The sequence below is a fragment of the Macrosteles quadrilineatus genome, unplaced genomic scaffold, assembly GCF_028750875.1.
Source record: "Macrosteles quadrilineatus isolate MER2022 unplaced genomic scaffold, UCM_ALF_1.0 Scaffold_2__2_contigs__length_208266976, whole genome shotgun sequence".
Lineage (NCBI taxonomy): Eukaryota > Metazoa > Arthropoda > Insecta > Hemiptera > Cicadellidae > Macrosteles > Macrosteles quadrilineatus.
The window spans coordinates 7,852,488-7,865,012 of NW_026542595.1; the positions used below are offsets into that span (position 1 = coordinate 7,852,488).

The window sequence follows — 12,525 nt, forward strand, 5'->3', positions numbered from 1 at the left end:
CATGACCGTGGGAGGTGACCTCACGACTGCTGGAGATATTCAAGATTTTGTCGCCGATGATAATTTTTTCATGAACGAGACGATGCAGAGACGATCGTTTTTTAAACCGTTTGCGTTTCCTGTTGGTAACAAATTCGACACAAAAAACAATTTTTTGTTGAATAGTCTTAAATTTTTTTGCACAATATGGCTCTTAAATGAGTTAATTGATTCCAGCGTAACTGAAAACTCTAGATTAAAAATTATACCTGAAAATTTTTTATTGAACCTCTCTTGGCATAAAACCAAAAGTTTACTTTTAACATATTATTCTACAGTATAAGATACTCGTTGACCTTTAAAACCGCCATGTTGAGTCTTTTTTGCAGTAAATTCTTTGTACACAGTATCACTAAACCTCATAGATAACTATGCAACAATGCATATCAGCTGATAGACAAATAATTAAAGAAAACAGGGATATCAACTTACAGTAAAACTACTTTTAATTTGGGTTGTGTTTTAATAAAAAAATCCTGTACTTCTGTTAGAAGAAAATTAAGTATATTATGCATGCCAATTTTATTTTCTATTTGATAAATTTAGATTGTATAATGATTATACAAAAGGTTGATGGTATGGAACAAAATTCATCATTTGTTAAATCATTCTCAATTCAAAATTACGCATTCAGTAGGTTTCAGTAAAGTTTGCTATCCATTTAAAAGGTCATTTAATCACAAATTTTTAACTTTGTTTTTTTTTCATAATTGGACTATGGATGTAATAAAAAATGCCTTGAAAACTACCACCATCACTGTATAAAAATAAACACAATTTTATTTCTAAAAACACTACAACTCAAATAATACAACGCGCACAAAGAACGACACAGGAATAATAATTTATCACAAAACTGTACAGAGGCTATTTACATTAGAAATGTGGGAATGATTTGGGAAACATTTTCCCTTGTAACCTATATGTGTCCTGATCATTCTCTTCTTCTTCGGGTATTGTCACAAAATACGGAAACTTGCGTTTTATTTTGGGGTACTTGGAGTCAGCTTTGTTTTTTGACGTGTACATGTTGATGGTTGTATGTCTGCTGTTGGATAGCAGAGAGTCTTTTTCCTGTGAAGACTCACCAAAAGGCTTCATTTGATAGAGATACCAAGGAACTGCGAAGGGTGTTGAACTGGTATTCCACTCATATGGGTTGTACCTTTTCCTGGAAAGTGTAGAAAATGAAAATAAGCTTCGATAAAACATGTTAGAACCTTTAAAAAATTATTTTGAAATCTGTATTGTTTTTACTAAGATATTACGGTATTTTTTATATTAGTAATTCTTTTTAACTACATATAACTAATAATATATATAAGTAAGAAATAGTAATAAAGAGCACACAAACTCAGTTTTTAATTATAGATTTACCCCACTTTCTGTCAGCAAAAAAATAATGGCAAAAATATATTTGATTCTATCACCCAACCCTAACCTAACAAATCAAAAATTAATTTGACTGAAGGAGTAAATGCAATATAGACCCCAATGTTATATGTTCAATAAGTTTCATTTTAATATTTAACGGAGATTGGTTCTGGACCCTGTTGCCATCAACAAAAGGTTGATGGTAAGTAGCGACTAGACCAGGGTTTGGGCTGTTTGCTTACGAAACCTGTAAACAGTACCAACGGCTTGGATAAACAACAAAAATCAATATTATTTAATAATTCTTTAGATCTAATATAGAGTTCTTACCTTTTTCTTCTTTCGCAGTAAAGTCCAAGAACCATAAAAATGCAAAATGTGAGGAACATTCCTGCCAACACCGACATAGAGATGATGTCATACACCGACAGTTGTCCTGCAGGTAATACTGGGAGTGCACTAGGTATTGCTGTAACAAACGTAAAAGTTAATACAATGTTGTTATGGACATGAAGGTTATGCAGTGAGCCCGATTAGTTGTCTTATAAATACACGGGATAACTTGGCACAGCCGAAACAAGACAACTTCATGATACACTAACACTGACAAAGAGATTATATCGAAGACACACTGACACATTAGTTAAAAACTAAATTTAGAGGATAATTTATAGTGTTTTAGAGCTGTGAAGGAACAGATATTCAACCTTTTAACTCTTCCAACAAGAATAATTTGCACACTGTTTACCCTTTGGGTCATATTATTTAGTTTCATATTTATTTAAATTCCATAACTGACAATTTCTAAATACATCATCTTTGTATGCCTAATGGCAGAATAAAAATCTCTAAACCTTGTTAGCGAATTTCCCATATAGGGAATAAGCTATTACCGTAGTACTCATGGTAAGACCTGGACCCGAGACCGATCTAATTTTTCATTTTGAGGTCCCTAGAGGCCAAAAACACCATCCGTTCAAATTCATATATATATATGTGTCCGTTAGCGCGATAACTCGAGCAAAAATGATCCGATTTTGGTGAAATTTGGTACAAACGTGTAAACCTACGTTTATTCGAACGAGTTCGCGATCCAGCATAATCGGACCATGGGAATGGGGGATTATGGGGGGTTTTATGGGGTAAAAATGGGTTTTTCCCATTTTTTAACCTAAAAACAAAAAATTTTGCGATTTCTTTCTAAAACGTTTTGTAGATCTTAAAAAAATAAATAATTTAGTATATTGAAACGCTGTTGTATGCCTAACGGTCACGGAGAAAATTCAAAAATAGTGTAATTAAAAATTCCCATGTTATTCTTATATGGAAAATGAAAATTGTTGTAGTTTACTTGTTTATGGGCATAAATTGATAAAATTTGGCAAATTTATTTATTTCATCCTATACTATTGATGTATGGTCAAAAAACACTTTTTACCTTCCCCGTAGCAGCAAACCTAAGCACTTGTTAAATCTAATGTTATTTAAATAGGGAATAATATGTCTAATTTATGGAAATATTTTAGTAAAAATGTAATCAGACAAGTTGAAATTCGCTTAGTCTGCAGGTTTGCTGCGGCGGGGGTATTTTTCTTTAGTAACATAATTCCTCTTAAATAATCTCAACTACCCAAAATGGCTTTGTCAGATGTTAATAAAATTAATAATGGACAAAGATTTTTTGAGGCAAGAATGATAAGTTTATTACATGATAGCAGAGTTAAGAGAGTTAGCAGCAGAGTTAGTTTAAAAACTTATTTTATAAGCGTAATTTCAACTTAAATTTAAAATACTGTTATCAGTATTTTATTTAAATCAATGGTACGGTAGTCCATTATCTATAAACCTCAACATTTTTCATTTGACTGAATATAATAAAATAAAAGTAAAAACATCTAACAATTTTTATTCAATTGTGAGGGTAGATACATACACAGATATTTTTATTAGAAAAGTTAAATGAAATAAAGTGCCATTTCTTTTTTAAAAATGTCATTGCATTAACATTCTGCAAGCGTAGTTTTACTTTTGCCTAACCAAGACACCTTTTTCAATAACACAGTAAGTCCATATTCTCTGTAGGCCTACCTACTAAGCCCTAATATGAAAACACCATAAACTGAGCCACGTGACTTAACTGATAACCTTACAGCAAACAACAGGGACAACGCATATCAAACAAGGAAGATAGCTGACAAAGGAGGTGATGCAAGGCAACTCTCACACTGATATCTGCTTCTGCAAACTGTGATATCACAACCACGTGACTATTAGTGCAAGAAAGATTCAAGGGACACTTACATTTCAAACCAAACCAAAGTAAACTTTTGATTTTTGAAGAAATTTTCCTTTTGCCAAAAAGTCAGGTATAAATTTCAGTAATAGAAAATATTGAATTTGCTAACTTTGCAAAGTAGTTAAGCAATGACAAATTTTATATTTTTACTTTGCCACAACTTTATTCTAAAAAAATAATTATACGTTACTGATGACACAATAACAATACAATATGACTTTAGGTAATAAATGTATTACAAACTTCAACTTTGATAAACTTATTACTAAGTTCATTGGTAAAGTTATCAAATAAAGTGGGTTATCTGCTACCGATGTTTCAAAATTTTTTTAATGACCGCGTTCATATTGCAGCAAGTAAAGTTCAATGATATTTAATTTACAATAGAACAACTAAATAGCCATATTTAACGGTTTAAAATGGAAACTTCCAATAAAATTTTTTTCTCCACTGAAAGGGCCATATAAAAATTTTGAAAATTGTTTAAAGAATATTTAAAGGTTGTAGCTGTGTCTATCAGCTGACGTCCTGAAATGAATTTATAACAACTTATCTTATAATTTTTTGAAGATTAGAAAAACAGTAAAATAAGATTGTAAAAATAGATACAGTATTTATTTAACCACGGGGGGCTTGATAAACCAAGAAAGTTTAGTAAAACAGAGTCTACTCTGCCTGGCGTTGAGGATACCATTCCGACATTCTCTTAAGTGAGGAAAGCAACCATACAAACTTTTACCTCAGAATGGAAAATCTGATAATCACTCAGACCTCTCGAATGTGAAGAGACATCACATAACATGCTGCATTTACATAGTATACATTAATAATCTTCTTAAGAACTTCTATATATTGTTCTTCTAATTCAGTTGTTGTCAAATATTTCTTCTTTGTTCACAACTCTCATCTTCAAATTTACCTTAATTTCATCTTCTATCATTGTATTTATTCAATTTTTAATTACAATTATTGATCTTGGATTCATTTCTATTGAGTCAAGTATTTTATTTTAACTGATTTCCTATTATTTTAACTTGTTTAATCCTTATCTTGTATTGTACAGTACCCTAGCTTTTATCCCGCAGCATAGCTTGAGTAGTTTTTACAACTGTAAAGTCTACAATGCCTACCCTACAACCTTGTACAATAATACACCCCAAAGAACAATCAAATGGTGTCCCAAAAAGAATGAATCAAATCTACAGCTTAAGATACGAGTTACCAAGGGTCGTAGAAAAGCAAACTATGGCTAGTTTTAAAGCTTACATCTTTAAGTATTTTTTGGTACCCTTCAGTACAATAACAGTAGGGCTAATCAGCTGTTCCATTGTTAACCTGTTTTAATTTCCAAAACATTAAGTTTGAAATATGTAATTACAGTTTTTGATTTATATATATACTAGCTGTAACCCGCGGGCTGCTTTGCCCCGTTTAACTTCTTAATTTTCAAGATTATCTCGTTCGCATGGCTCAATCACGTCCTGGTTAAAGTTTGTTCGCTACGCTCACTCACCTTTAGGTTGGAGCTCGTTCGCTGCGCTCACTTGCCTTCAGGTTAGCTCGTTCGCTACGCTAACTCGCCTCCAGGTTGAAGTTCGTTCGCTACGCTCACTCACCTTTTGGTTGCAAATTAGCTGTTGTCATAAATGTAAAAGAAATAATAGTGCTGCACCCTTTTGGTAATCCTTGTAACTTTAATGCTATTGAACATCATAGAACAGAACCAACTTGTTTAATTGAAACAGCTGTTAAGATTCAATAATTCCATTTCTCATAAGGTTAACATGGGAAACTCCAGAGCCACTGGGGCGGAGCCCGAAAGGATTTTTGAAATAAGAATATGCCTATATGTTAATCGGGAATGTGAGCTATCATCATGCCAAATTTCAGCCCAATCCGACCAGTATTTTTCGCGTTCACTTGTCACAAACATACATCCATACATCCATCCATACATCCAAACTTTCTCATTTATAATATTAGTAGGATTAGTAGGATATAAAATCCAATGTATGTTTGTTTGTTTGTCCTTTATGGACTCCGAAACCGCTCGACAGATTGTAATGAAACTTTCAGGTATTTTTAAGCATTATTCAAGGATGGTTTGTGTGAAGTTTGTTGCAGATTCGTCAAAAGGGCTCCACCCCAGTGGCTCTGGAGTTTCCCATGTTAAACTTATGAGTACTCACTCATATTTAAATGGAATTAAAGAATCTTAACAGCTGGTTCAACTAAACAATTTGATTCTGTGATGTTCAATAGCATTAAAAATGTAATAGGTTTACCAACAGGGTGCAGCACTATTATTTTTTTAAATTTATGGCAACAGCTAATTTGCAAACGAAAGGTGAGTGAGCGTAGCGAACGAACTTCAACCTGGAGGCGAGTTAGCGTAGCGAATGAGCTAACCTGAAGGCAAGTGAGCGCAGCGAACGAGCTCCAACCTAAAGGTGAGTGAGCGTAGCGAACGAGCTTCAACCAGGACGTGATTGAGCCATGCGAACGAGCTTATCTTGAAAATGAATGAGCATTTGACATAAAACCAAATTAGGACAGGACGTCTGTCGGGCCAGCTAGTATAGAGATAAAATCTGTGGTGTGAATTTCATTCCTTAGGGTTTGTGAAACATCAAGTTTGGATATCGTCATTGACATATTCAATGATATCGCTCACCGTTCTCAAACATAGGATGAACTTAAAGCAAAGATAAAGGAAGCATTTGGAAAATACCTATCTAATGAAATGTGCCACAATGCTCAAATGTATGAAAGCTGAAACATTGACTTGACTTTCTTCGACTAAAACATGATGATCGGAGAACATGATAATTGGAGAAGGTTAGGTGGTGTAACAATGGTAGGACAAACTTTTGATGTTAAGGAAAAAAATTTATAAAAAGTTAACTTTTTTATCTTTAGTTATAAAGTATTTATGTCAACTTACTTACTTTTGATCAATTCTTTTTGGGACAACCAGTACATTAGAGTTTAAAAGTGTTAAAATATCTTTCTAGCACAATCAATAATTTCGGAAACTAAGTATAGCAAGTGAAAGTGGGAGTTTAGAAGGTAAATTTAATTTGAGAGTGCAAAGCCCCAGAGAATGATCTCCTGGAGGGATGATAACCCTCAGTAACTTGATATGGACCTTCTTCAATATTTAGAGTGGTGCTATTGCTGGACAATGGATTCGGGGACTGGAATTTTTATTTTAGGAGATTGAATCAGTTTGATTTCCATAGGCCTAATTCTCTCATAGAGATCAAATGGTTAGAAAAATACGGAAGTACCAGCTCGTTAAAAAGTTTGCTGCGTTCAACGTTTAAATGATTTCAATTTTTATAAACATTGTTATAATTACAGAATTTTTATCATCCATTGCAAGAAAGATAACAAAATCAAATTTGTTTGACCGCAAATTTCCAAACAACAACAATTGTATGGGTTTGACGTCATGAAACTGAATAATTAGATAATACTGTAATGATAAAAGTGATTTACATTATCATCAGGTTTATTTTTAAAAACCGCTGGCGTTAGCAAACATACTTTTGAGCTCTCATTCTTTCTTTCTTTGATAGGACATCTTGCTTGTAGGTTTTAACTATGTTATGATACGTTTTTAATTTTTTTAATTAGAAGAAAATATACTGGTGAAATTATTCATACTGATGACACCTCAATTCAATTTGAAAATTGTAATGTTCCTAGAAATATTTACCCATGAAACAAAATAAAAGGTTGTCCCTCTGAAGAAAGTTCCTGCGATTCCCATGGTGGTCATAAAAATAAGCTTGATAGAATTTGAAAACTATACTTACATAACTTTAATATTTTGTGTTGTTTTTTACTTAATTTTGTAAAATTTTCACAGAACATGTAATAGTAGCCCGTATATTACTGATCAATTGATTTGAATGATTCTTAGAGACACGTTCATCGATAGATGGGCTATTTTTTTTATCTTAGAATTTCCATAGGAACGACTGATGACCATTAAAAAAGCTTGGTCTGGCCTCATACACACAGGTCGAGAATCAACATTTAATATTACACTTTTTGTTTGAAATGTTCATCTATATACTATTATAAAATTTAGGTGGTGTCTGTCTGTTCTCTGTTTGTCTGAGTGGCTGTCATGACTAAAATACTAAACTGATGTAGCCAAAACTAAGCACAAATATGGTCCACATATCTAGGAATGTCTTAGACCTATTCATTCCCTCAGTTTTCCTCGGGCTACGCACCTTGACATAGCCTCCTCTTATACGAGGCCGCGGCACTAGTATCAAGAATCAAGAGTTTTGTTGTAATTGACAAAGTCAACAGAAATAAAGACTAGAACTAGAAAAATAGTGGGTTCTAAATTAAAAATCCATGTTAAACATTAGACATTAAATACTCTGTTACAAAATAATATAGATTGTTGATCATCCACTCAAACATTTTGGACTTAAACCTATTGAAAGGAACCAGTTTTGCTGCCAAACCTAATTTAAAAAAAAAAACCAAATGTCATTTTTTATGACAATTATATTTTTTGGCCAATCTATGGGCAGGGATATCTAGAGTGGATTTGCCTCTTGTATTGTAAGAATGTATACTCTCTCTACAGGTGAATTGATAAAGATTAGCTTTAGAGTAGAGGAGTACGTTAAAAATATACAAATTTACTACGGTCATAATTTTAAGGTTTACAAAAAAATTTGACAGCTATCCACAGGGATGATGCTATCTCCCCCCACAGACTGTTTGTATAGCTTTTTTGCTTTTAAAGAATTTTATGGGTGTGGGGGGAGTATCCCCATAGTATAATCCCGTAAAAAGTATGTGATTGAAAAAACCCAAAATAAGTAACACGAAGGTATTTATTGCTAACAAAATCTCTTGCGTTTTCAAATTAGATAATTTACTCTGGAAATTCTTTTACATGTAATTTCTAAGTGCTCTTGCCAATTTCAAATCAATTTGGAAACCTAATAACTTTACTGCTGACTTTAATTGATTGTAAAGTGGGGGATATACTCAAGAGAATTTTCTTTGTTTTTTCCTTATTACAAATCATATTATTTGAAGAAAACCAATTTGCTGATGTTATTGATTCATTAGTAATTAAATCAAGCTCATAGCTCATGAATATCTCTATGTGTTGCAATCAAAGTTGTGTCATCAGCATATACAACAGTGTCTACATCAACATTCCTCGGCAGGTCATTTATCTAGATTAAAAACAAGAAGGGTTCCAAAACTGACCCTGTGCAGCCCTGTGGAACAACTACTTCAACCAATCTGACTGATTGCCTCCACAGATACATGCATTCTATTGATTAAATAAAATTTCAATATTGATTAAATAAAATAAAGTTTCACTGTAATACTAAAAAATTCAAGTTTTTTGAATAAAATATCAAAAGGTAGAGTCAAAAAGTTTTAGGAGATCAAATAAAGTTAATGAAACAGTTTTTTATGTTTTCAAATACGTTTAAATTTATTCATTTTTTATTTGTTTATTAATCGCAAATGAATTTCTATTGCCTTGGTAATAACAAAAATAAGAAAAGTGTAAATATAAACATTTAAGATTCAATGAGCCGTTCAGTTGTTTACAATTGGCAAAAGTCACTAAAACTAACAAAAACTGAGTGCATTTCCTCTTGACTCACAATCAACAAGTATTCTTTACTCTCCATTGTAAATTAGTGCTACAGCTTTTTCGGTTTGCCTGGATAGCAATGTTGCCACTTTTGTCTTGCCGCAGCCTTGTATTAGAGGAGGCTGTGCTTGTAATACAAATTAGTTATCAGCTGTTTGATATTGTGAACATTTTTATTTGTTTATATTTGGATAATCTTTATTGATTCTTGTTGTCATGGAGAAAATAATATTTACTAGTGAGTATTATTGTTCTAATGTGAAATGAATGTTAGTTTGTTAAAGCATTAAATATCTTTTACCTAACCCGCCATGTTAAACTTCCCTATCCCAAGCGTGATGTATATAACTTCGTTACTTCTCGAGTGATGTAAAGTTGAAAAAAAAACTCACTCGGTAATGTAATGAAACCGATTTAAATAACATTGAGTGCTTAACTTAAAAAATATACCTCTATGGAGCCAACGACGTTCAACGCTAGAAATCAGCTGTGCGCTTGAATTTTATTGTTATGTTTTGAAGAATTTTCCTAACCTAGCTTTTGTTTGTAAATGAATGTTACTGTTAGAAGATGAGTGAAATGGATAATGAAAAATATTGTTCGTAACCTATTGTATATTGTCGGGTCAGGTAAAATCTTGTACGTTACACGTTACGCAAGAGCGTGTTTACATCACTTCGGTAAATTATGCAACTCGCTTCCGCTCGTTGCACAACATTCACCTGCGTGGTGTAAAAACCCTCTTACTACACTTGTAAGGTAAATAGCTATTATTATTTGTCTTTAGTTTGAATGTTGAATTAATTTACAGAGACTATCTGACATACATTCTAAGTTTTGAGGTGAGGTTTTCAAAATTAAAAATTGATTGGTCTCCATGGCAGGACAAGAAATTTTACAATGTTTAGCCATTGACTATTGGATACTGAAGTAGAAATATGGATCTATATGGACCAGCTGTCACCATTTTTTTACTAAAAAAATCATAGTTGCAAAGAAGATCGTTGCAAAGCATGGGTACAGCAGCTGGTATTCATTAAAATTAACTGTCCAAACAATGAACTCAATATTGTAAGAGCAAACAAATTTGATTGATTATACATTAAAGTACCTATGCAAATTTTGATGTTGATGATAACTCACCAGCTGAGATAGCATCCTCAGTAGGCACAGGTGCCACTGGTGGTACGACAACAGGTGCCACTGTGACATTAGCCATGTCTGACCTGAGAGTTACTCACTGACTGACCAGCTGTCTGCCGTTATCTCTTATCACTACCGAGGTCACGTTCATCTATACATCACCAGACTTTACTCCTTGAGTGATATCACTATCTTTGCTATATTGAGGGGTTTCAGATTATCACTTGTTTATTAGAAAGAATTTTCCTTCCTTTAAATGGGAAACAGGTTGTATTGGGTACAAGGGTTTTGTTAAGTAAAAATTAAATTTATTTCTTTCCACTATAAAAGGTATACAAATTTGTCAAAAAGATCTTTTTAGTTTCCTATGGTTACTGACAGTTGTAATTACAAACTTTTTGGGACAACATTGACCACTTTATACATGGTGTCCCGTAAGTAAACAGCCGAATTCCGGGAAATGGTTCTATGCGTCAAAATAAAGAGAAAAGCAAGAATAACATTTTTTTCCAAAATCGCTTCTTTCTATTCTTTTTTTCTATTCTTTCTATCTGCCATTTTTTTTCACATTTAAAATGGGGTAGAAAAAGGTTGAGCTAGTCAGGTTTGCCCCATTTTAGAACTAAAAATTGTAATATTTCAGCTATTTCTTATTCAATCTTTTTTAACTTGGTATAACTAAAAAAAGTGTTCTTGATATTTTATCATAAAATCAGCCATTTTGTAGTCATTTAAGTTTAAAAAAAATAAAATGGCCACCATTTTAAAATCATAAGCTAAATCAAGATGATTTTTTCCCTAACATGGGTCTCTTCCACCTTAACATACACACCAAGATTCATAATGATCGACTGAAAAACTTTAAATGTGAAAAAACAAAATGGTAGATATCGGGTTAACAAAGCGATTTTGGAAAAAGTGTTATTCGTGATTTTCTCTTTATTTTGACCCATAAAACCATTTCCCGGAGTTGCGCTGTTTACTTACGGGACCCATTTAGTACCGGGGGACCGAGCCATGGCTCGGTACGGTATTGGTATAGTTTATTTAAATTTTTTGAACAAATATAAAGGGAACTAATTCTGGCTTTTATAATTGAAGTTTCAGTGCAATTTCAATATCATGATGGAAATTTTTGCCTGGCAATCCACAATACTTTAATTTATTTTACAGTCGATGAATTTATTTTTCATTTTGATGTCTCCAGAGGCACCATTTGTTCAAATTTATATATATGTATGTGTGTGTGTGGACACGATAACTTGAGTAATTTTTGTCCGATTATGATGAAATTTGGTTTGAAGGTGTAAGGTGGGATAAACTTAAATGAATTCGCAAACCAGCATGATCGGACTATGGGAACAGGGTTTTACGGGGAGTTTTATGCAGTAAAAATTGGTTTTTCTAATTTTTGACCCTCTAAACACAAAATTTCCCAATTTCTCTCCAGACCTTTTTAAAGAGCTTAAAAAATACATAAAAAACAAATAATTTAGTATATCAAAGTGTTTTTTTACACTTATTGGTTAGGGAGAAAATTCAAAAAATTGTTTTTTTAAAATGCCCATGTTATTATGGATAATATTTTAAAATGTAGCTTGCTTGTTTATGGATATATTTAGATCAAACTTCGTAAATTTATTTAAGTTATTAATATTTTACTAAAAAAACACACTTTTTACCCTCCATGTAGCAGCAAGCCTAGGTACTCATAAAGCCTAATGTTAATTAAATACATTTAATTGTAATTAGGTTAAAAACCTTCATGAGACAAATTTATTTGTAACATGGGCTAGGACTGATTAACCTCTATAAAACGAATATCCTTAGCACATAACCTCTATAAGACAAATGCGACCTCTATAAGACAAATTTCTCGTGATCTTAATCTCCATAGTATGTTTTCAAAACAAACCGAAGCTTGTCTCAAGATGAAAGTTGAGACCCCCACCCATTCCTCTTCCTTCCTTAGTCATTGTTTGGCTCGTGCCTATGCAGAGGAGACGCCTCTATAAGATGA

At 32.7% G+C, this 12,525-nt stretch overlaps 1 protein-coding gene across 1 annotated transcript; it reads right to left on the reverse strand.

Moving 5' to 3' along the window:
- Window positions 1-793: 793 nt before the first annotated feature.
- LOC128987270 (uncharacterized) lies at window positions 794-10,640 on the reverse strand. The gene is made up of 3 exons (XM_054408030.1): window positions 10,506-10,640; window positions 1,744-1,882; window positions 794-1,210 (listed from the first exon to the last, which is right to left on the reverse strand). Exons 1-3 carry the CDS (start codon window positions 10,579-10,581, stop codon window positions 916-918), a joined length of 510 nt encoding a protein of 169 aa, XP_054264005.1. The 5' UTR covers window positions 10,582-10,640; the 3' UTR covers window positions 794-915.
- Window positions 10,641-12,525: the final 1,885 nt, after the last annotated feature.